This window comes from Gigantopelta aegis, chromosome 10, assembly GCF_016097555.1.
Source record: "Gigantopelta aegis isolate Gae_Host chromosome 10, Gae_host_genome, whole genome shotgun sequence".
Classification (NCBI taxonomy): Eukaryota; Metazoa; Mollusca; class Gastropoda; order Neomphalida; family Peltospiridae; genus Gigantopelta; species Gigantopelta aegis.
Window position 1 is genome coordinate 23732617 of NC_054708.1, and position 25381 is coordinate 23757997.

General features: G+C 34.9%; 1 protein-coding gene across 3 annotated transcripts in view; it reads left to right on the forward strand.

Moving 5' to 3' along the window:
- Window positions 1-258: 258 nt before the first annotated feature.
- The window catches only part of LOC121382992 (histone-lysine N-methyltransferase NSD2-like), a 35538-nt gene continuing 10415 nt past the window's right edge, over window positions 259-25381 (forward strand). The window contains exons 1-17 of one of the 3 annotated variants that reach the window (XM_041512711.1): window positions 259-347; window positions 7410-8165; window positions 8984-9724; window positions 10308-10429; window positions 10832-11143; window positions 11956-12057; window positions 12368-12614; window positions 13416-13619; window positions 14410-14589; window positions 15479-15635; window positions 16450-16578; window positions 17175-17251; window positions 17809-17921; window positions 18260-18529; window positions 19052-19173; window positions 19505-19641; window positions 25091-25197. In XM_041512711.1, coding sequence (XP_041368645.1) covers window positions 7457-8165; window positions 8984-9724; window positions 10308-10429; window positions 10832-11143; window positions 11956-12057; window positions 12368-12614; window positions 13416-13619; window positions 14410-14589; window positions 15479-15635; window positions 16450-16578; window positions 17175-17251; window positions 17809-17921; window positions 18260-18529; window positions 19052-19173; window positions 19505-19641; window positions 25091-25197 — 3729 coding nt within the window. In that variant the 5' untranslated portion in view covers window positions 259-347; window positions 7410-7456. Of the gene's footprint in view, window positions 348-486; window positions 641-7409; window positions 8166-8983; window positions 9725-10307; window positions 10430-10831; window positions 11144-11955; window positions 12058-12367; window positions 12615-13415; window positions 13620-14409; window positions 14590-15478; window positions 15636-16449; window positions 16579-17174; window positions 17252-17808; window positions 17922-18259; window positions 18530-19051; window positions 19174-19504; window positions 19642-25090; window positions 25198-25381 lie in introns of those variants that run through there. The other 2 variants (XM_041512713.1, XM_041512712.1) reach the window with 2 other exon arrangements.

Below are 25381 nucleotides of genomic sequence, written 5' to 3' on the forward strand. Positions count from 1 at the left end.
GAAAATTGAGAAAATTTACTTGATCTAGATTGATAACATTTATGCTTTTACATAGTAACTAATTGATATTAAATAAATATGGGTACATTAATACATGTTAAGCCTTTTAAACGGTTATGATTTACTCGTATTTAATTTATGCATTTTAAAATTATTATGTAGTAAATAGCAAACTAATCAGTTTGTCAAATTATTTTTAAAGGTCTATTAGGGGCAATCGGTGTAAATCGTGGAATTTCAGCCAATCGATGAATAAAGCCTTTTCCCGCCGATTGCAGCCGAAGCTCTGGCGGAAGGACGCTTGTTAGTGGTCGATGTTGATCTGCAATGCTGCGTAAAAATCGGGGGTATATGCAGTTTATAATATATATATGTTTAAATATTAACATTATGCGATTTATAATCATGTACAAAACACAACTAATTATGCATGCAAAATGTCTTTGTCGATTATTGACCTCTTTTTCGCCGCGTGTTGCATCGGATATAAACCAATATGGCCGCCGCCTGAAAAATGAAAGGCGGACAGATTTGACAAATTTATATTTGTAATTATCTTTATAAATGAATAGAAATGCGATACGTGTCCTGTTAAGCTGAACTAAACAGCTGACGTTTATATATATCTGACTTTTTACAGGTATTAGCAATTATTTTTGATGTCGGATCATTTTTCTTTTGTGATTCACCAGTGCAGTTGACAAAGTTGAAAGAATTTTGTTTGGTTTTCATTAGAGGCTTGGATAGAAATGCATACTGGATGTCTTCTATTTGAATCATTTGATAACATTCATTTTACTACACCAATAACCACTGCAATAAGTCTGTATTTGTTTATATAGGAGTCAAAAGGTGAAAGTTTGTTCAAAATTGTGTCTGATATTGTTTTGTTTTTGTATTTTAGCCAAATACTTTTTAGTAATCCAGGTTTTCTTAGCTGTAAAACTGTTGATGAAAGTTATAAATAGATGCAATGGTTGAAAAAATCAGATGTACACTTCACTGGCTTCAGTTTTAAGATGAACATCGTGTTGAAGTGTGATGTTTAAGCTTAATGTTTTGTTACTTTTTGTACAAGTTGATAAGAAGAATGGACATTTTAATAATAATAAGCTGTTAGAAAACTCAAATCCCCTAGATTTATAGGCAGGGTTTGCACTTTATGGTTGTCTAATCGCCATGGTGAGTCAGAATAGTGTCGGGCAAGTCAAAATCGTATCGTATCTAGCGACCAACAATTTCTGCATATTGTAATATGTATCAAAATGCAAATAACTGATGTTTGTAAGGGATCGGAAAGTTATTTTTTATTTATTTTTTTCAACTGGTTTCCTATTAGTATCTGCGCACCAAACCCATAATAGTGACCACTTTCCCAGTCTATTGAACAGTCCAAAACCATTCGGAATGCCTCGGCCGTTTTTGATTATGTATTTGGAAAACCTTGGCCACATAAATTTATTCGTAGGTTCATTCGGAACACCTCAGCTATGTCCGTTTTTACTTTCCATTTAGTTACAATCGAACAACTTGTCATATTTTGCAGAAAGATTTTGATGTTTGACTGGGGGGGTTCCGTGACAACATAATAATTATAATTTAATTACAACAGTTTGTAATAAAACTAAAACAATTTCTGTTTCCGTGTTTTGTGTTGTTATTGTTTGTATGATATAATAACATGTTTTTAAAGTGCAATTTAAAGGCACACACTCTAGTTCCATCCAGCAAAAATATATTATAATTTGGTTAATCTACAAACCTGTAACACACTTAGATGACATTTTTATCAAATGGAGTGAAAAAGCAGGTTTTATATCGATAAATAGTTAAAATACCATGGGAATCCCCATGTCCCAATTGCTTGAAATAATTTTGAAAGTTAGTATTCTGATGTCACCGGTAGATGTCGCTCGAAGCACAACAATGCCTACGTCACGACAAATTTCACAGAGTGCGCACAGACTTGGGGTGCGTTCTTTTCACCTCTCCTGGACATGTTCCAACTGTTCTGTCCTGATTGTATCCCCTCTCCAGATATCGTAAGACTTAGCAAAATTATTGGTTTTAAGGGTTTGTAACGTTTTGCATTGAGACACTTGTCTGAACTTTATTGTTACTGAAAATGTTCACTAACTGTGAAGAAAAATCTCACAAATGAACAACAAGCAAACGACAACAAATCGGATATTGATTGCGCGAACCGTGCACGAGAAAACAAACTGAACCAAAAATGATAACGGTGACGTTTACACAGGAAGATTTGCTCTAAAAATAGATTGGACCTCGCTTGCTTAACGGGTTTTTCTCGAGTGCACGCCTGTTGTTAAGAAAGAAAAAAAATGCATTTCGTGGTTTTACAAACATCAGGATTACCAGGATTACCAAAAAGCACTTCAGGTGAATGGAAATGTGTATTCTAAATAATAAAATGTAAGTAAAGTGCAATTTTATTTGTGAAAAAAATGGGTTTAATAGCGAAAAACAATGCCGTAATGGTTAACAACTAGCTGTAACTAGGGCGTGTCCCTTTAAGTAATTTTTTTTTTTTTTTTTTATGAAATTCGGTCATGGGCCATTCAAAAGTTGAACGGACGAGTCAAAGTGTTGCCCGATTGGCCAGTGCATACCCTATATATGTTAAAGGTTATGGTGTGTGTTGGTCTGTCTTGGAAAGCCTATAAGAAAGGGTCCTTTCTGCTAATGAAAAATAGAACAACTTTAAATAAGCAAAATAAACTGCAATGAGTTTGAGTTTTTATGACATGCCTATTTTAACCCCTACAGTTAATAACACATCCATGGCCAAAAACCCCACCTTGAATATAGTCCAAGGCAAAAATGTGCCATGGAGAATTACAAACTGCAGGGGTATTTGCAGGGGTTTTATTTTTAATTTAATTTAACAAGCTAAGTAACATCAGATCTTTGTTAATCCAGACAGAGCACTGAAATGTTAGCTATACAGGTTTAAATGAGCTTTATGTAGGTATCAGAATAAGTTGGAAACATTTTGTTCAGGTTACCAGCAGTTTACCACGTCAAGAAATTGGAGAACGATACTTCAGTCTCTACAAAATGTTATTACGCATAAACTACATCCTCTAACTTTTGATCAACTGTGGAATATATAAGTATGTATTATTATTATTATTACTACAGTGAGAAAATACTTAATATGAATGAATAACAAAGTTTCATTGTATCTGCTATGGCAGGGCTCTACCTTAGCGGTAGCCCAGTATGTTTTTGGCTACTGGGTTTTCACTTGGTCACTTTATTAGATATATATATGTATTTTTATGCACATCCAGTTACTCTGCAATCAACAAGACTCTTAATTCATCAGTGTTTGGAATTCCACCTTTCATATGTATGCGCTGCTGCCATGAGTCGCTGTAACAAGTGTTAAAATTAAGTAATTTTACTCCCCATGTCTGACCCACAGGTGGCGATTGTGCAATATGAGTTAGTGAAATAATTGAGTATATTTATCACTGGTGGAATTTTTAACACGGTTGACTAATACAAATAATTTAAGTGGCCAGAAGGAGTATACAAAAAATAAAATTCCTAACGAGCAAAAATGGCCTTGATCATTATTAAGTTTAACCCTTTGGTGAAAGCTGAGGTTACTGTACAGTATTACTAAAGTGGGCATGAACAGATGACTTTCTTGGAACTGAATTTGATAGGCTGGGCAGTATACCGTTCGGTATTCAGGGCTTTTAGAATTTTTATAAAATCCACTGGCCATGGGATAAGTGATTTAAAAAATGTACTAGCTACGATTAAAAATTCAGTAGCCCTACTTTATTTTAATGCAATTTTACTAAATATAAGTAATAATCAGATATGTCACCTAAAGAGGGAAATAGAGATTAAAAATAATTAACAGTGATGAGTTGGAGCTGGAGCAGGATATTCATATTTACAAAATATGCAACATTTGATAAAAAAAAAGTTCACTAGCCATCAGGCATGGCAATAGTAGTTATTTACTAGCCTAACATTGAATATCACTAGCCATGGGAGTGGGGCTACCATAGTCTTGAAGCCCTGGTATTGGTATCATGTCAGTACTGATTTACTGTACCAAGCAAATTTAAAATAGAGAAATTTTGGTATTGAAAAATATTTTACGCCGTTTAGTAAAGCACTAACTACATCTGGCAAACACACACTAGCTGGAAAAAAAGAGAGTTGGGGGCCTTGTGTGGAATTTAATTTTATTTAGATGAAATTAACAGGTAAGACAACTTGTGCATTCATTTAGAGCAGAGTATACCAAAAATACCGCTCAATATCGGTATTGTATTAATACCATACCAATAAATCACCCCCAAAATATCGCTACCCAACCAAAAATTTGAATATGTCCCAGCTCTAGAATTTGATTAACACCAAAAGCTTCCTGGTGATTGGTTGATCAGTAAAGCAGCAGAGTGAAATAACCTGGCTTTGGGCAGGTTTTCTTTGTAGTTTTTAAAAGGATATAACTAAAACAAACTAAATACAAAATTAACTAAAACTAAATACAAAAGTATTTTAATGTGAGCTGAAAGTATTGTTTATAAATGTATGAGGTTAGTTGTAAAGTTTGTATTACCAACTAGAAAATTGGCCATTATTTGTCATTGCACAAAAGTCTACTTTGTGTTCGGGAATTAGCGTGGCACATTTATTTAAAACAAGGTGGCAAGTGTTTGGCCACTATTTAATGATAAATCAGGAACTTTTGAAGAAGCGATCAATTTTTTTTAATGATTATTTCAATATTATTAAAACTTATGATATTTTAAAAAATGATCACTCAAAGTGGAATAGCATTGTTCTGTTATTTAATTTTTTTCTCTCAAGTAAAATGGCATGTTAATGCCACTAGCCAATAAATGCAGTTTTGTTACAAAAGTCTTTGTAAATTTAACTTATTGCTTATCAAAATTCGGCCCTCAAAATTAAAACCATTGCATACTAATTTTACTGCAGCATTTAAAATTTTAAAAAATGGGTGCATAATGCAAACAGATAAGTATATTTAATCCCCTAAAGAGGAAAGTGATGTCTTTAAACAAATTGTAAGTAAAAACTGTGAACCCTTTAACACAGTGTTCGAAATAAGCACTTGTCCGTTTGTCCTGACAAGTGAAAGTCTGCTTGGACAAACAAAATGTACCTTGGTGGTTGTCCAGTGGACAAGTGAAAATGTTCAAAGAAGTTTAATTTGTGAGCAGTGAAAAACATTGTCCTTGTTCTGGAATAAAACATACTATTTATTGGGACAAGTAAAAATATTGTCGGACAAGTAGATTTCTAGATGTATTTGTTCGGTTGACTAGTGAAAAATTCTGCCTATTTCTATCACTATAACACATCAAGATAAGTTATTTAAAATCAATCCAAGTTTGTAGTTCCCTTTAACCATTTGTTCACCTGGACATAGATTAGATAAAAAAAAAAAAGAACCTAACAGCTCACTGTATACATTTCTACTAATTTTACAATCATGAAAATTTATGCTTGCTGATGATACCAATAATATCGGTGAGCTTTGAAAAAGCAAGAAAGAGACTCGCAACAGCTGAAAGTGTATCTTGATTATCTGGCAAATAAAAGTTTTTGAGTTTCGTCCAGTCAAAGAAGGCTACTTCATAAAACTTGATTTGCTTGAAACCAGGGCATGTCATACTAGTTGAATCAAAATTTAAAAGAAATCTTGCCGAAAGCATAAAGGATAAAATTGAAAATTTTGTAGTCTTTTCAAAGATAAAATTGGATTTCTAAAACAAAACAAAATTGCAGTGGGAGACCATGCCAAATATCCAGTGTCTCCACATTTCTTATTAGTTACTTAAGTCGCAGACCCTAGTTTCAACCCTTAAAGATTGACACTAAGTTTAGTTAATCTACAAACCTGTAATACATTTGGTTAAAGTTAAAACAGAGTGAAACAAGAAACTGAAATACCCTTAAAAAATAGACTAAAACTATATTCCATAATCATTACTTCTGAGTAACGCAGTTGCACATGTATTTTTAAAAATATTTTAGAGGATATCTCAGTGAGTCTAATTATCCTAATAAAATTTACTTAAAAGTACAATTACTATTTTTTTTTTTTTTTTTAAATCACAATTTTTGATGTCTTTGTTTATGATGCTTTCACCAAGTGTATTTTCACTTTCACTTAATGATGAGTAACCCCAACCGTCATCTTTGTCAAAGTCTGTATCATCAATTATTTTCTGTGAATAAATCCTTTAAAATCTTGAGCTTTCATTAAATAATAATTTCCCAATATGTTTTAAAAGAATACATATACCAAGAAAATCAAACCCATGTGCATGTTACATTATGAATAGATTTACAGAAATTTACTTTTTTTAGTTTTCTTTTTAATATTACGATAACTAAGGAAGAACACTAGTAAAAATCAAAATAGACTGAGCGTGTTCAATTGTTATTCTACTATGTTATAGCATTCACATAATCAAGATAGATAACTCATGTGAATGTCAACAGCTTTGTTTAAGAAGGCATCTAAAATCTTAATTAGTGATATTTCTAGTCTAGTGAAAATTGAATAGCAACCACTGTTCAATGTTTTAAAATTGTGTGGCGATCTCTGAAACTTATGTAGCGATCTTTAAAATTTGCGTAGAGAATCTCGACATGATGCTGAACAAAATGTTTCCTGCCGTCAAGAATGCAATGTTATAACTGAAATGAGTACTATTTGATAGCAAAATGACCTAGTGTACAATTTGGAACTTTTCCCATGGTGAAGCATTGCAGAGCTAGCCCTGGGTGAGCAAAACAATTCACCAAATTATATTCAAATGTGCAAAATTCACTGTTATAATAAAAAAAAAACCCTCTTACTACATGAAATGTTTTCGGCAAATAAAAATAAAAATCGCCAATTGTTCCGTAAATTCGCAATTGGCGAATTTGGCGAGTGGCAGAGCTAGCCCTGCATTGCAAAATATTCTGATAAACCCATAACATGCTTTTGCCATAATCCCACTAGACCCGGTATCAAATGTACTCAACGCGGTAAATAGTTATCCTTCTAAAAGTAAATGCAATTATTAAAATATTGACTCCATTTTCATACAATTGTCTCTTAATTCCCAAACATTGTAATCTTCACAAAATGGGCATTTATGGTCATAACATGTATTTATTATCAGCACTACTAGTGTTATTTCACTGGAAATTGGTTGTGGTTTAGCTATTAAATTTAATGTCTTTAAGCAGTGCCTGATTCAAACTTCTTCCCTTTCTTTAGAGAAGGGAGAAATCACTTGTACCTTTTCAATCCTGGATTAATGCCTGCTATATATTTTTGAAACTTGGTGTTGAACAATTCATATATATTTATTTTATTTCTTATTTTGTTTTGACAGTTGCAGACCTTTGTATTAGCCATTAACTGAACTTATTCGTCTCTTCAATGGAATCGCAAATGGCCACCCCTGTCAACGGTCTGGGCTCCCAGACAACAGGTGGCAGTGGGGGCTTCCATCATCATTTACCTCAGATGCCAACTATGAATCGCAATCTGAAAATAGCTCAAAGCAAGGCAAGCGCCAAATGCCCGATGCCGTCCCCTGATAAAAGGGAAGGTCTAGTCAACGTGGAAAGTGCTGTCCAGCCTGATGAACCACAGGAAGCGGCAACAGCCAAGGACACGCTGCCCGAGGAGAAGAAAACATCTGATGACCAGAAGTCTCGAAAAGTAAAACGGGATTCGTCGAAAACAAAAACTGAAGTTGCAGTTTTCAAACCCAGGACTTCAGTCACTCCAGAGAATAAAAAGACGGAAAGGAGAAAGAGTTCTTCAGCGGCTTCAGATGTGGAGAAAGATGCAGACAAAGAAAAGAAGGAGTCGCCAACATCAATTGCGAATCGCGAGAAACGACAAATCAAAAGAAAGCTTCCCCAAGATGAAACTGAAGTAGCAGAGAAAGCTCCAAAGGAAGCCAAAGCTGCAATGATTCCTAAAGCAGCGGTAGTGAAGGCACCAGTATCAAAAGTGGAGAAGGAAAAACCACCGAAATGGCTTGTTGGTGACCTGTTGTGGGCGAAAGTCAGTGGTCATCCCTGGTGGCCATGTATGGTGTCGTATGATCCCTACACTGGACTCTATACTCGTATTACAGGTTTGTATTTTGAAATGAAGTTGATATATTTATCTATCAAGAGTTTTAAGATGGACCCCTCAAAATTACGAGTAATTTCAGGGCTAACTTTGGGTGAGCAGAAAAATATGCAGGGTTCAAACTTAAGAATTTGTCTCACATGGCAATTTTTTAAAGAATTGCCATGGGTGAAACAGCCCACTGATGGGAATTTTGTGCCTGCCTATGGCAATTATTTTTTTGAAGTGACATTTGCAGAAAATAAATATGACTAAAAGGTTATTTTGATGTATGTAGTAAACATATTTAAAATGTGAAAATGTTAAACATTGGCAGATTATGTACACCTGGTGTATATATTTCGCCATTGTTACGGAGTTTTACCGACGGCACAAAAGTGCCATTGGTATGGCAATTTATATCTCAACGACGGCAAATGCCATCTGTGCTGTCGTTAAGTTCGAGCCCTGAGTATGTCAAGTTATACTGATGGAAAGAAAATAAGGGATTACTCCACTAATAACCGCACAAAAAGTGACTGCAACCAATTCCCTCATCCATATTGCCAGGAAGATAACCGTGTTACTGTCATTCAGTCTTTGCTAACATTGAGTCCCACATTACAGCTTTATACTTAATATAGATATGCATATAGTGACTAGTATCTGGTCTACTATATATATCTTCTCTTTTTTTATCAGAATATATGATGCGATGTGCTAATTGCCAACTTACTATTATATATCATATATATTATACCACTTAATATTTTTTTCATGTATGCAGTATATAATTATAATTTGTTTCCATTTACAACTTTATCTGTGGTTAAATTGCAGGTGGTTTTAAAGTGATACGAGCCTACCATGTTCAGTTCTTTGGCAATGAAGGGGAAAGAGGCTGGATCAACGAATCCTCGACCATGCCTTTTGAAGGGAAAGAGCAGTTTTTTAAATATGGTGACCAATGCATCGCAAATGCTCCGAATAAAAAACAAAAGACTGTTCTAAGTCAGTCCTTCAAGGTGAAACCATCGCGGAGACCAGCGTGGGAAGTGGGCGTCGCTGGTGCTGAAGAGGCTGTACCTATGGATCGGAACGAACGCAAGCAGAAATTAACATTTGTGTATATTCTTCCGGAAACGAAGGAGAAAGTACAGATAAAAGATAGTGCTGACACCGAGCTGACTCGTCAGAAGAAGGCCAAAGCCAGTGAAAGTACAACCGATTTGTCAAACGGGGTTGTGGATAAGGGTCAAGGCAAGCGTGGTCGGAAGCGCAAAGAAGGCGAGATGGAAAACACTGGTCAGTCACAGTTGACGCCAAAGAAAAGAAGGATAGATTCAGAGACCGCCAAAAGTCCCACGGTGCCCCACAGACCAGTACGAAGTCACGGCTCATTTGAGTGTTTCTGTCAGAAGCACAGGGAAGGGGTGTTGGAGGAGCACCCCGATTATGATGAAGACACTGTAGTCGACTACCTTCTCCAGCAGTGGACCATGATGAGCGAAAAACAGAAGGCCAGATATGCTCCTAGTAAACATGGGACGGAAAGCACCGTCACAGTGAAGCCTGAAACCGGTAATAATAAAACCAACAATGACCATAAAAATACAAACCAAAATTAGTAATGGGACACTGTTTTTATTAAATATATAGGGCTAAAGTTACGAAACAGGTTTTTCTTAAATGTACACATAAGTGAAAAACTGGGTTTGTAAATTCAGTCCCATAGTGTTTATGATACAATTTGCCATGATCGGTCCTGTATATGTATGTATCAATGTTTGTGCACGTTTCTCACTGCTGTTCGATAATAAGAGATTTTTTGTTTTATTTTGCAGACCAAATTTCATAATTATGATAGGTAGACAGCTAAGTAGTCTCTGATTGAACAGTGTACAGGCATTTATAAGTCCACTATATAGTTCAGTGGTAGATCAATAATCAAGTGTTATAGTCGTATAATTGCTTGCTCTCTTTCAACCAATAGGTTTTGTCTCAATCTCAGCCAATAACACGTGACATGTACAGTCCTGTCTATGAAGGAAGTATGTATTGAGATACCTTGTTGGTATTTAGTAGGAATATACTGTAGTTTAAAATGTGTAATACCATCCATATTTGTCTCTTCGCTGATCACACAACTTGTTTTGTATTTCAGTGTCTCCGTCAAGTACCAAAAGACCACAACGGGTAAGCAAGCCATCTGTTAAAAAACTTGAAGCCGAAGAAGGCGATAAGCTCTTTACTGAAATTGTCACCAAAAAACAGTTTAATAAAGCGGTAAGTTTACCGTCAAAAGTAGACCTATCTGCCAAGTCCAAAAAACAATACTTTGTGTTTTCATTAAATCATAAACATATTAAGTGCAATTGTAAGTTGACCATTGAGTTTTAATATTTCAAGAAATGAGAAAGTCTAGTAAAGTGTTTCTTACTTTAACCACTTAAGCAATGTTTGTATAAATTAAAATAGCGTCATTAAGCATATTCCAACAAAAATATTGACCGTGTCCATAATGTAAAGTTAATAAATTTGGAATTTTAATTATATTTATTTTTAATGATTATGATTGCATCTGTTTGTATTTTATTTTTTATTGTTTGGGGTTTTTTTTGGTTTTTTAAATGATTAGTGAGGGTGAAGTATACATTTAAGAAAAAGAATCTTGAATATATTTCTCAGGAACCTGAAACACGCGAGAGAAGAATCAGTGGCAGGATACAGGCACAAGAAGAGTTAAACGCAGACACTTCACCACCTACAAAGGTGAAAATAAAAGCGGTAGTTAATGAACAAAAGACCACAAAATCCCGGCCAGCAAAAGAACCAAAACAGCACGTGTCCATTGAGAAGCAGCCTTCTGCTCTGATGGAAGTCAAAATTGAGCCAGTAGAAATAAAACCTGAAGCTAAACCGATAAAACCGAAAGTGTCCACTGTAGCAGAAGCCATGGAGAAGCTGGCCAAAAATGGCTCTGATGTTATGGAAACTCTGGTAATTTGATTATACATTTTATCTATTTGTGAGATTTGACTTTTATTTATTTATTTATTTTATTTATTTATTTTAAGTCTTGATAACATTGACGGATGTGGACAGTTTTTTTTACTCAACCGTTTTAGTTCAGATCTTAGAGGGGGAAAAAGTACATAAAAACTACAATTTGTTAAATATGTTTTTTGTTTTCTTTGCTTTGTTTTTATGTAAAAGAAAAAAAATTGGGGTCGGTATTGGAGAGTAGTGCCATCAAGTTGTACTTCATACGAATTTGCTTGCAGACCACAAAACATTGAATTGGCAGTTTCAAATATTTTGTGTGTGTGTCTAACTTTATTAAAATACTATTTTGTTGGGGGTTTTTTGGGTGGGGGGGGGTATTGAACATATCATTGGATGCATTACTTATTTTGTATTAAATAACATCTCAATTGTAAATATCATTATTTCCACCAACATTTATATTAAGTTATTTTGGATGTTTGTTTTGCCATTACAAAATAAAAAGGTGAGATACAGGTATTAATTTGACAACAGAGGCAATGGTGTCAACTTTTGTATTACAGTATATATTGTTAAAGTTTGGGTTTAGATCAGTTTCTCACAAACTAAGTCCTAGGTCAGTGAAACTTGGTTTATAGTTGCACCTATTTATGTTCATCACAGTGCACTAATTTACCATTTGTCACACAACAGCTGATGTGTATTTTTGTACTGGGGTATCGTTAAACATTCATTCATACATTCACAGTGCACTAAAAAGTTTACGGAAGGTAAGAGATTTAATTCTGCGGAATTCTTGTTTTCAGAAATCTGAGGTCAAAGATATTTTGGATATTAAGAAGAAGCGAACTAAAGCATCCAATCTCGAGACACAGAGTCAGACATCAGATTCAGGATCTGAATCACAAGTAAATAATATGTATATTTGGTTAGCATGTATTGTATAATGTGTCCAGGGCTCGCTCTGGCACTAACCAAATTCTGGTGAATTTTATTTTAATTTGGCGAAATAGCCCTGGTGTCAATAGAGCATGTGTGCAACATACGGTAAAGTTCATTTGATCCGGGATGTTTTAAGAAGGTAAAAAGAAAAAAAAAGAAATCCAGGACCTCAAGTTTTCTTGAGGTATTTGTACCATCAAAATTGCTTAGTTTGTTTTAGCCTTGTAATTTTATTTTATTTTAAATGTTTTTTTATTGTTTTTCTTTCGCAATCAGCATGGAGAAATACGTCCCACTAGCACGTGTCAGAGTACTATCATGATTAAGAATGGTACTGAAGAATATCAGCTGGAGATATTCAAGCTGAGTGCCAGCGCACCACCCAAGAAGGAAAACATCTGCCAGATATGCGAAGGTGTCGGCGAACTTATCGAGTGTCAAGGCTCGTGTCAGGGCCACTTCCACGCCAGCTGTCTTGGTATTGCACCAATGGCCCAGTTCAAGTGTGATGAATGTCAAACAGGTAACACAGATCAGGTCAAAAGATGATTAGCATGTTCCTTGAAAGGTTTGATAAATTGGCAGACCTCTACATTTAAGTGCAGCTATTACTCTAGCACCCAATCACTCCTTTTTTAACACAGCAATTTTTTTTTTACAAATTCATGTTACATGAAAAGCTTACATGAACCCCTACTCTTTAAGACCTTGTTATTTTGGGGGGGGGGGTGTTGTTCCTTGAAAGGTTTGATAAATTGGCAGACCTCTACATTTAAGGGCAGCTATTACTCTAGCACCCAATCACTCCTTTGAGACTAGTGAAGTAAATTTTATATATGGTATCAGTATGATAATATAAATACGAGAGAAATTAATTGCTGCTTTTGAGGTTTAATGTTATATATTTATTTTCGAATCCACACTCATCTGAAATAACATGAATTTCCATTAAATCAGAGACTTGAAACGATGAGATAAAAATGCTCTTCTTTTTTTTTTAACGGAATTTTCTATTTTAACGCAGCAATTTTTTTTTTTACAAATTCATGTTACATGAAAAGCTTACATGAACCCCTACTCTTTAAGACCTTGTTATTTTGGGGGGTTTTGTTGTTTTTTAATCCACGGTCATTTTCATCCATAAAAACAAAGAAAAAGGTAAGATTTTAGTATGGTGCCTTTAAGTTTGATTATTTACAAATGTACAACCAAAGAGATACATAGCCAACATTTGTTTTAGGTTGTTACTGTTGAGCTTTATACCCCAAATTTATTAATTTTTTTATCTAGACCTTGAGATTTGAAATCTGGTATTTGTTTACAGGAATTCATACCTGCTTTGCTTGCAAGGAGGCCAGCCCAGATGTGAAATTGTGCGCCACTTCGCGATGTGGAAAATTCTATCATGAAAGTTGTGTGAAAAAGTTTCCAAACACTGTTTTTGAAGGAAAGAAATTCTTTTGTCCTCTTCATGTGTGTGCCACCTGTGCAGCTGATGAAGATAAGAAAAATTGTAAAAGTGCTAAAGGTAGTATTTTTAAAGTGATTTTGTTAGTCCCCTACCGGTCCAACTGGAGGTGATTATAGGTTCAGGGGTGGGAATTCTCCTCGGATCAGCTGTTTTCCTCTCATGGAACATTGCGTTTCCTAGCATTTTAATTGTCCTTTCCTCCAAAATGTGTCAGATGGCACAGATTTTAACTTAGGATTTCAAGAATTTCTTGGACCCCTCTAGATTTCCTCTTTTTTACAGTTCACCAATTGCCATCCCTGTAGGTTTCATTTCTGTCCCACATAGTTTTTCAGACTTTTTTCCAGTAATGCCACGAGATACTGAGTTGTTTTTGTTTTTTAATTCATCGTGTTGAGTTGCAGATAAAGTTTCATGGGAATTGGCCAAATTTTGAAATAGTTTTGGCCAGATAAAAGTTTGACTTTCATGAAATGTATTTCTGACAGGGTTATGGTCCTTGACTGTGACACCAAGTCGGGAATATGATATGTATTGCTTTAGCAGTACTTGGTATGCTTGCTTATTTTTGATGTGGTTTTTAGACAACCATATAATGGGCTTGTTTTCATTCTAATCAGGCAAGAAACACTTTCCAACAGTTAAAATAATATGTTTAGATTAGTTTATGTTCTTGTCTAATTTGGAAATAAAAGTCTGTACAAAATCTACTTCCTGGAATTATTAGTTCATAATGGTTATGTTCAGCAATAATTCTTCCAAGTAATATTATGTGGGTATATATTACATATTATGTGAATTTGTATGGTTTCTGTCGTCAGTTTTAAATAACATATTTATTACACAGGTCGGTTACTACGCTGTGTACGCTGTCCAACGGCATACCACATTGGAGAATATTGCCTAGCTGCTGGCAGCATCAACCTTCCTGGCTATCACATAGTGTGCAGCAGTCATTTCAAACCCAATCGGTCGACAGCTCATCATAGTCACATCAATGTCAGCTGGTGTTTCATGTGCAGCAAGGGTAAGTCTGTCATCTGATGTATTGCTTCCATTTGTGTCGGCTAGACTGATCACAACTCTGTCTATCCATCAGACATTTCTTTCTTGTCTCTCTCTCTCTCTCTTTGGGACAGGATTTAGCTCAGTCGGTTTAGTGCTCGCTTGAGATGCTTGCATCGCAGGATCCATTCAACTGATTTGTTTTGGGGGGTTTTTCTCGCTCCAGCCAGTGCACCAGGACTGGTATATCAAAGGCTGTGGGATGGTGCATATAAAAGATCCCTATCTGCTAATCAAAAAGAGTAGCCCATGAAGTAACCGTAAATAAAATGTGTTGAGTGCATCGTTAAATAAAACATTTCCTTCCCTGTCTGATGACTGTCAGAATAACCAAATGTTTGACATCCAGTAGCCGATGATTACTTAATCAATATGCTCTAGTGGTGTCATTAAACAAAACAAACTTTAACACTCTCTCTCTCTCTCTCTCTCTCTCTCTCTCTCTCTCTCTCTCTCTCTCTCTCTCTCTCTCTCTCTCTCTCTCTCTCTTTCTTTCTTTTTCTCTCTCTCTCACAAGACCCTTTGATAATTTTGTCCAAGTGATAAGGATCCATTGTGTACCTCATAGACAGTACTAAATAACATAGTGTATGTAGGCAAGCAATGGCTCGCAACAAGCCAAAGATGGAGTGTTGAGTGTTTCATAATATTACTTTATTGTTATTATGATGTGTACTTTTTAGATGTGTGAAACTGCTTGCTTACCTAGCATTGTTGTGTAATGAAGAGGCGTATTAAATAATGAGTATTTTGTAAGCATATTCAAGATATTAAATGTATGTTGTAGAACTATTCAAGGATGTATTGTGTATGCTATATGAGGTACTAAAGGACATTACTGTGTGTTACAGGAGGTACCTTGCTGTGTTGTGAGAGTTGTCCTGCTGCCTTCCATGCTGAGTGTCTCAAGATAGAATTTCCAGAAGGGAGTTTCTATTGCCATGATTGTCGCCGAGGGCGGAAGCCTCTTTATGGTGATATTATCTGGGTCAAGCTAGGCAGTTATAGGTGTGTTATGTATTTGATATTTAATCATTTGAAGTTATATACATTATTAGCTCAAGACTAACATAGTATGGTCTTGTATTCAGTGCACTATAATTTTGTGTGCAGGATTTAGCTTGGTTTATAGTACACTCAGCTGAAATGCTTGGGTCATAGGATAAGATATTAAAGAAATGCAAAAAAAAAAAAAAAAGGTTTTAGGTGGTGATGTGAAATAGACCTTCATGTGAAAGAAATTAATTTCTGTTTTAATTCATGTATGATATATGAAAAGTTATGGGTATTTGTATTGTTTAGTGTTTCTTTTGTTGATAAATATATATTTCCTAAATAGAATTTGAATTAATATTTGAAGTAATTGGTGAAGTTCATATAACAGATTGGATGGAATAGCCTTTCTGGTGGAAGGAAATGTATTCATGCTCGATATCAAGCATGTGATGTGACGCAGGGAATGTGTTTGTGAACGTGTTCCATTTTCAGATCCTACATTACCTCGAACCTCGCCATTAAGGGGGATGATTATGGGGAGGTATTTAAGATATCATATTGGTTCATATAAATTCACATGCTGAGGGGAGTTAAAAATAACTCCTTGAACTAGTCTCAGGAGAGTGATGGGCAACGAGAATGATAGCTTCTTTTAATCTAACGAGAACAAGTTCTAGGTTGTTCCCAAACAGAATGTTGAATACAGAGCAAGTGTTAGACACCTAATACTGTATTGGAAATGGTTTAGGATGCTGAACTTTCCAAGCTTGACATTCTAAACATTCTTGTTGAATGATAATATCAATAATGATTGTTTGGTCTGTAGGTGGTGGCCAGGAGAGATCTGTCACCCAAGACATGTTCCTACAAACATTCAGGACAAACCTCACCAAGTCGGGGAGTTTCCAGTTCGATTCTACGGATCTCATGATTTTTTTTGGATTTACCAGGGCAGGTAAGTTAGTGAGATTTTCTGTCGTCTTGTGATAGGTGGATCAAAGTTAACTAATTTTTCATACGCTTGTTTCCAAGTTTACAGAAAAGAAATTGAATTATTTTGGAATGCCGTATTTTAGATGTACCCATAAAATGTAATTTTCCATATTTTTTTTATCCTCTGTTGTTTTCATGTAAGTACATATAAGACTTGTGTCTGTTGAAGTGATATGAATCCCGGTTTATCTAAAGGCCATAATAATTAAGTGCAATTTTCTATAGTATTTTAAAGTTTTTGAATACAATTCATAATTTAGAGAAAGGAATTGTATATATCCCATGATCTGGCCCTTTCTGAAAAGTAATGAGTGAAATAGGGTAGTTTTGTTGAGAGAACTATGAAGAAATTGGTCATGGTTTCTTTTTCATAATAAGGTTGCAAAAACGGATTAAATGATTGAAAAATTGCATATTTTGATGTGTCGTTGTTTTTTAAAAAAATTATTAATACAATTTCCCCAATCAGGGTGTTATTTCTGTTTTGACCGTATTATTTTTAGTGTTGAATAAAAAAAAAATCCCTTTTTTATTTTGTAATATTTTTCTAATTTTCAGAGTTTTCCTGTTTCAAGATGGAGACAAGGGAAGTAAAGATTCTGCAGCAAAAGGACTTGCAAAAATATTCTCAAGAGGTATGCATTCTGGGTAATTTGCTTCTGAATTTGCAAGACGTGGAACTTTTAAGTATTAGGCTTCTATGGAAAATAGCCCCTGCGCATACTGTAACCTCACCGTGGTGGTGCAGGGGTGTAACATTCTCTTTGAGAATGGCCAATACAGCACAAATAAATTTATCTGTGATATTTGTGTTTTTGCACGGTTCTTTACACTGTTTTTTGTTTCAATCTTGAATTTTTATATTGATGTTGATCATCACTTTATTTGTTTGCATTACCATAGTTTGACACCCAATAGCCGATGTATTTTTCGTGCTGGGGTGTCGTTAAACATTCATTCTTTCATTCATTCTATGGAAAACAGGGACAGGACGTAGTCCAGTGGTAAAGCACTCGCTTGATGCGTGGTCGGCCCATTGAGCTGTTTCTCATTCCAGCCAGTGCACCCTGACTGGTATATCCAAGGCCATGGTATTTGCTATTCAAAAAAGCTCTGTAATTGGTGATAATGGTGACAAAAATGTATTATATAATCATTTATTGCACAACAAATATTTCATTTGTAATTTTAGGAGTGGATGAAGCCACCCAAGCATTTAAGATATGGAAAGCTGCTAAAGAGAGAAAAGAACAACAAAAGGAAGAAAAATCTGCTTTAAAACCAGCCCCATACAAGTTTATAAAGGTATTGTGGTCAGAGACATAGAACCACTTGTTTACTATTTATTAATATTCAAGTACCGATTTAAATAATGTGCTATATATTGCCAAAACATGCTGTTGCATTTTAATGTTGTGCTGCCAGTAATAATGAATGGTAAAGTTTAGCATTAATAAGTCATATTTGTTAGACTTGGTGGAGAGAGAGAGAGAGAGAGAGAGCGCGCGAGGGAGGGAGGGAGGGAGGGTGGGTGGGTCCAGTCCAGTCCAGTCCAGTCCAGTCCAGTCATTTTCTTTTAGAAAAAGTTTTTGCAAAGACCATTTTCTTCCTCTCATGTAACTAAATACCTGTCTTTATTTCAGACGAATATTCCAGTTGGAAGTGTTCAGATACTTAAAGCGGACATCTCCCAGATACCGAAGTGTGAGTGCCGTCCGGATCAGGAGAATCCTTGCAGCAGTGAGGAGGACTGTCTGAACCGCATGCTCATGTATGAGTGTCACCCCAGCAACTGCCCTGCTGGAGACAAGTGCCAGAACCAGAGATTTCAGAAGAGACAGTATCCCGAATCAGTTTCTTACAAATCGCCGGGTCTTGGATGGGGACTGAAGACCTTGGTGGACATAAAGAAGGTGCTTAAATAGAGACTGACTGGTTACTGTCTGGGATAAAGCCGATATCTTAAGACCGTAAACAATTATTTTGTTTATTTTCAGCACTACATAATAAAAATAATAAATGAAATGAAATGTTTCATTTCACAGTTTTATAGAGTATTAAGTCCATGTGTATTGATTGCCCTGCCGCCTAGTATATCTACTCAAAAATAAAAATTGCATCATTTATTTATGTTGTAGAGTGAAAGGCCAGCATTCTTTTGCTGATCATTATTAACTTAAAAGTTGTTCTGACCCAAAAAGCTGTAATCTTATTTTAGTCAGGACCACTACTTGTATTATAAAATATTGTTTAATATACTATTTAGTGTAATTTTGTAATTGTTACAAATTTTATTTTTTATTTATTATTTGCCTTTTACCAGTGCTGAGCTGTGAGTCTTACAGATCAGATCAGTATTGTCTTGCCAGTAGAAAGATACCTAAATGTGAGATATTAAAGTACAAAATTATGATTTTTTAAATTTTTTAATGCAGGGTCAATTTGTGAATGAGTATGTTGGGGAACTCATTGACGAAGATGAGTGTCATCGGCGAATAGAAAAGGCGCACATTGACAACATTTCAAACTTCTACATGCTAACCTTAGACAAAAACAGGTTAGTAAGCAAATCATTTTCCAGTTTCAACAAGACAATTTGTTTAAATCCTATAGGATTGGGGTCCATGTTTCAGTATTTACTCTTATTTCACATTATTTGTTATTATTTGATTTATTTTTGATTTTTTTTTTTTTTTTTTCAAAGCTGAAATTAAAGTTAAACTTTGTATTTGTCACTATATAGTCTTCTCTCTCTTCTCTCTCACTCTCTAATGTCTTCCTCTCTCTTTCTTTTGACATGATAGAGAGACAGGCAGATGAACAGACAGACATGGAGACAGAAAGAATATCAAAAATATTTTTCATGTCCATTTCTTGTGCTGTTGTAGGATTATTGATGCGGGTCCAAAGGGTAATTTGTCTCGCTTCATGAACCACTGCTGTCAACCCAACTGTGAAACACAGAAGTGGATGGTTAATGGTGATATTCGGGTCGGATTGTTTGCATCCCGCTTTATTCCTGCTGGTGAGTGTGCTTGCAAATTTTTAATATATACCAGATGACAAAGAAAAGTGAATATCGGTTTCATTATTTTTTTATTTACTAACTTTTGCATCTGTTAAAATTGTGATATTTTGCAGTCTTCGCCGTGAGCAAAATCAAGGCAAGCTGAAGACCACTCCTGAGCAATTACATGAACTTTCTAAAATAATGTATTAAACGAAATATTGCAAGGTGATCAATTGACCACTCCAAAAGTGTTTAGGATGGGGGTTGCGGGACCGGGTCACTTGAACTAAATCCTGGAAAAACACATGTACAAATACATTAAACAACAGCAGTGCAACTCCATGACACCTGTTGCATGATGTCTGTCGTGCAATTAGTGTACCAGTAGCTACATCAACTGATGAATCAGACTTCCAGTCTGCTGATATGCTTCTGCAGAAAGTTTGGTTTGTCAACATAATCTGCTTTCTATATCAGTCTTGGAGATGGTATGGTACACAAATGTAATGCTAGTTGACTGCTACATTTCAGACAAGAGGAAAATGTCTTGTATATGTTATATACGATACATTAAAATCAATGTATGTGAAATCATAACTTTTTACATAGGAAGAAAAGGATTGATAACAGGCCGAATATTTTGTATTGTTTTACTATATAGTTACAGGTCAAGTTTCACTTTCAGGGGATTGGTCCATTTTTTACACTTTTTTTTGGAGACGAGACAATTGGCTGAGTCTAGTAGAATGCTTGTTTTCATTGTCTTTAATGGGGGGTTTTGGGGTGGGGGTTTTTGCAATTTGTTGCTGATAAAGCTGCTTATATGAAGTGCTATTTGGGCACAGCCCTGGTATTTTTTTTTCCAACTGATGTCATGTAATGAGTGAATGAATGAATGAATGAGTGAATGAATGAATGAATGAATGAATGAATGAATGAATGAATGTTTAACAACACCCCAGCACGAAAAATACATTGGCTAGTGGGTGTCAAACTATGGTAAAGGCAAAACTTAAAGGGACATTCCTGAGTTTGCTGCAATTTTTAAGATGTTATGGACTAACAGAGATGTTTTAACAATTGTAATTACATATCAAATATATTTTTCTGCATCAAATATTAGTGGCTGTATATTAAACATGTTTCTGATCGTTCTAATATTTGTACTAGGTTAAATTTCATTTTATTTCCTAAAAATTATTATTTTGTACGTACGAAATTATTTGAAGACCAAATCCAGTTTGGGCTTCTTACAAATATTGAGATGACCAGTAAAACATTAAATATACAGAGACTGATATTCTAAACAAGAAAATATATTTAATATGTAAGTTTAATCGTAGAAATATTTTATTAGTCTGAAATATCTTACAATGCAGCAAACTCAGGAATGTCCCTTTAAGTTTTGCCTTTAAGTGATGAACATCATAAAGTTAAAAATTCAACAGTTAAATAAAAACAGTGTAAAGAACTGTGCAAAAATACAAATTTCTCAGATAGATCAAATTAAATGTTAGAGATTTTTTTAGTTTCATCAAGTTGCTTACACTCCACTCATGTAATGAATGAGTGCTAGATAACAATGTATGGTTAGATGTTTGCAACTTATGATACCGATTGCATGATACCGATGGTGTAATTGGTGAGCAATGTTGCTACATTAACTGGTGAATCAAATTTTAGATCTGCTTTTTTGTTTCTGTAGAATATTTGATTCAGCAACAAACTTTTATATATACGATTTTATGGGGAATATTTTATTAACATTTTTGTTTGTGTTAAAAACATCAGCCAGGAGAGTCTTCCGACTAAGCGGAATTCTTACTTTTAATTTAAAATTAATAATTTCCTTGAATCTTGTAAATACATTGAGAAAATAGATCGATGGGTGGATTCTTTGTAATCAGTTGACAGCAATTTTAGACTGGTACCATGTCTTGTCATGAATACACATTGCTGGTAATCCCAATGACCCGTAAAGTATTTCAGCCAATCACAGCATTTGATTCCCTTAAACCAGACATGTTTGCATTGGCGATATAGGATACTGCACAGAACCCGCAAATTTAAAACGATTCAACATTGCTAATTTCTGTAAGTTTTTATCGGGGTGAAATCGTCCGCAGTTCCTGAACTACAATGTACACAAACTACTTTGCACTTTTTTCTTTCTTTTTTTAAATTAATCTTTGTAGATTTAATTTTTCACTTTCAGTGCAAGCAAAAAATAAAATAATAACTGGTTAAACAATTCACTATTATATATTATGTGCATGTACTTGTGCTCATCTTCTTTTTTTTTAATCAGTGATAGCTTTTTATATAACTTGTGTTGAGTGCAGTAGTAGGCCTATATGTTATGTATTTGTGCTTATATCAAATAACCCATACTTTAAAAAAAAAAAAATATATATATATACTTCTCATCAAAGGTTTAGAATGCATCTAAAGACAACTGGATTTTTTTTTTTTTTTTTTTTTTTTTTTTTTTTTTTAAATACCTGAGAGACTATCCCTAGCATTCTCGCCCCCAAGTTAATTTGCCAACTCTCTGAACTCAAATCCTGGGGAAAATGTTGCCCAAGTATCCCAGACCCTGTTAGGGCATGGTAAAAATGCAATTTGTGCCTTCTAGTCGAGATATAATTTTATATTTATAATTATTTTACAAATGACCATTAAAAATAAAATGTCTTTGTTCTTAAAATATGAAAATGTATGTATGATAATTGGCGTACTTGTACTAGTAAAACGTATCGTGAATAAATCAAACTGCGAATAAATCAAACCGTGGACCGAAAATAAAAAACCCCGAACTATCCCATCCCTAACAACAACAGTGCAGGATATTTTGCTATTGTCCCATGGCTGATGCGATTGGGAAAAGGAGTACAATTCTAGTCACGACATTTTTTCGATCCATTGAATTTATGCATCTAATATTATTAATCCTCTACCAGTCCAACCGGAGAGGACTATAGGTTTCATCTCTGTCTGTCTATCCATCTGTCTGTCCAACATATGTTTTCCGGATGTTGTTTGCAGAAGGCTTTGAAATGCAACTTATGATACCGATTGCATGATGTCCATGGTGTAATTGGTGAGCAATGTTGCTACACAAACTGATGAATCAAAACCAGTCTACCTTTTTTTGTTTACTGTAGAATATTTGATTCAGCAACATATTTACATGCAATTTTCGGTCATGTTTGAGACTGATGATTTCACAAGATTGGTAACTAAGGTTTGGGCTACTAGTAACCGCCCTGGTTAGTTTTTCTTCCATTTTACCTGCACGAAGCTAAGCGGTAGTCTCAAGGTTTATTTAGTGGTTTATTTACTCAAAGGAAGTGAACTTCCTGTTTGTATTTAACATTTTAATTGAACTGGTTTAACTCACTTCGTAACATGTTTTCAATCATACTAGGAGTTGAGAGCATGATCCCCCAGAAAATTTAGAAAAGTAGATGTCCTGACATGCAATTTTCTACAAGCTTATTTCATTAAGAAAAATGCGGATAAATGCCTATATGGTAATACTTTTTGACAAAGGCCATGGTATGTGCTATCCTGTCTGGGATGGTGTATATAAAAGATCCCTTGGGAAAATATATAGGTACAAGAATTACCCAATGTTTGATATCCAATAGCCAATGATGAATCAATGTGCTCTAGTGGTGTCATTAAACAAAACAAACTTAACTTTTTCCAAAGATTTTGCAACTTATGATACCGATTGCATGGTGTCCATGGTGTAATTGGGGAGCAATGTTGCTACATTAACTGATGAATCAAAATTAATCTACCTTTTGTTTTTCTTCTGTAGAATATTTGATTCAACAACATATTTACATACAATCTTCAGTGATGTTTTGAGACTGATAATTTTACAATATTTGTAACTTTATTTGAGGTAAACATTTGTTGTCTTTCTTAAGAATTGGTCTGTTGCTGTATCTATGGAAAAACTGGAGTTTGACATTTATAATTTTATGTAGTCGTATGCCTTGTGAACAGTTGTTAACAGCACGTACATTCTTGCAGTCAACGATTTTGCAACTTATGATACCGATTGCATGGTGTCCATGGTGTAATTGGTGAGCAATGTTGCTACATTAACTGATGAATCAAAATTAATCTACCTTTTGTTTTTCTTCTGTAGAATATTTGATTCAACAACATATTTATATGCAATCTTCAGTGATGTTTTGAGACTGATTATTTTACAATATTTGTAACTTTATTTGAGGTAAACATTTGTTGTCTTTCTTAAGAATTGGTCTGTTGCTGTATCTATGGAAAAACTGGAGTTTATAATTTTATGTAGTCGTACGCCTTGTGAACAGTTGTTAACAGCACATACATTCTTGCAGTCAACGATTTTGCAACTTATGATACCGATTGCATGATGTCCATGGTGTACTTGGTGAGCAATGTTGCTACACAAACTGATGAATCAAAACCAATCTACATTTTTTGTTTCTGTAGAATATTTGATACAGCAACATATTTACAATCAATCTTCAGTGATGTTCGAGATGTCTGGAGTTTGACATTTATAATTTTATTTAGTGTTACGACTCGTGAACAGTTTTTAACATGTACATGTATACATTCTTACATTCAATGATTTTGCAACTTATGATACCGATTGCATGGTGCCCATGGTGTAATTGGTGAGCAATGTTGCTACATTAACTGGTGAATCAAATTTTAGGTCGGCGCCTTTTTGTATCCATGGACTATTTGATTCAGCAACAGACCCAGCAATGCCTACCCATATCACTTCGTTTCGTTATCCTTTAATTATTCTGTGACAGGATGTACCTCATTGGTAGAGGGCTCGCCTGAGATGCTATGTGTCAAGATCAATCACCCTTTTATTTCTCAGTCCCAACTAGTGCCCCACGATAAAAGGCCTGTCTGTGGAAAAGTGCAGACAAGAGATCCTTCTCTGCTTTATTGTTAGGAATAGCTAGCCTATGTGGCAACAACAGGTTTTTAAACCTTTCTTTCTTAGCCCAAGTGTCAAAATAACCAAATGTTAGACACCAAATAGTAGTTTTACAACTGAGCAGAGATGTTGTTAAGTAAAATGAATATGAATTTTTCCTTTTGTTTTTGTAAATTGTGTTTCATAAAAGAAAAGAAAGAAAGAAATGTTTTATTTAACGGCGCACCCAACACATTTTATTTATGGTTATATGGTGTCAGACGTATGGTTAAGGACCACACATATATTGACACATATACAAACCACGGCCTTTGATATACCAGTCGTGGTGCACTGGCTTAAAAGAGAAATAGCCCAATGGGCCCACCGACGGGTATTGATCCCACCCCGACCTCGCATCGAGCGAACGCTGTACCACTGGGCTACGTCCTGCTCCCTTGTGTTTCATGTACATACATTTTTTTCGAATCTCAATACAATTAGTTTTAAGCTATATATTGTATATTTTAGGATCTGAGTTGACGTTTAACTATAATCTGGATTGTCTGGGCAATGAAAAGAAGACCTGTTGCTGTGGAGCCGAAAATTGCAGTGGATTCCTTGGTGTTCGCCCTAAAGTAAGATTACGCGGCCAGTTTCTTTCATATTTTAATTTTACATATACCCCTGAACCGCATCTGGCTCAAGCAGTCCGCCTTTAAAGAGACCACATTAATTTTACAGCTTCTTAATTCTATTCCTATATTCCTATATTAAGAAGTCAGTTTAATTTATGCTTGCTTAGATGGCTGCTTAACAGAT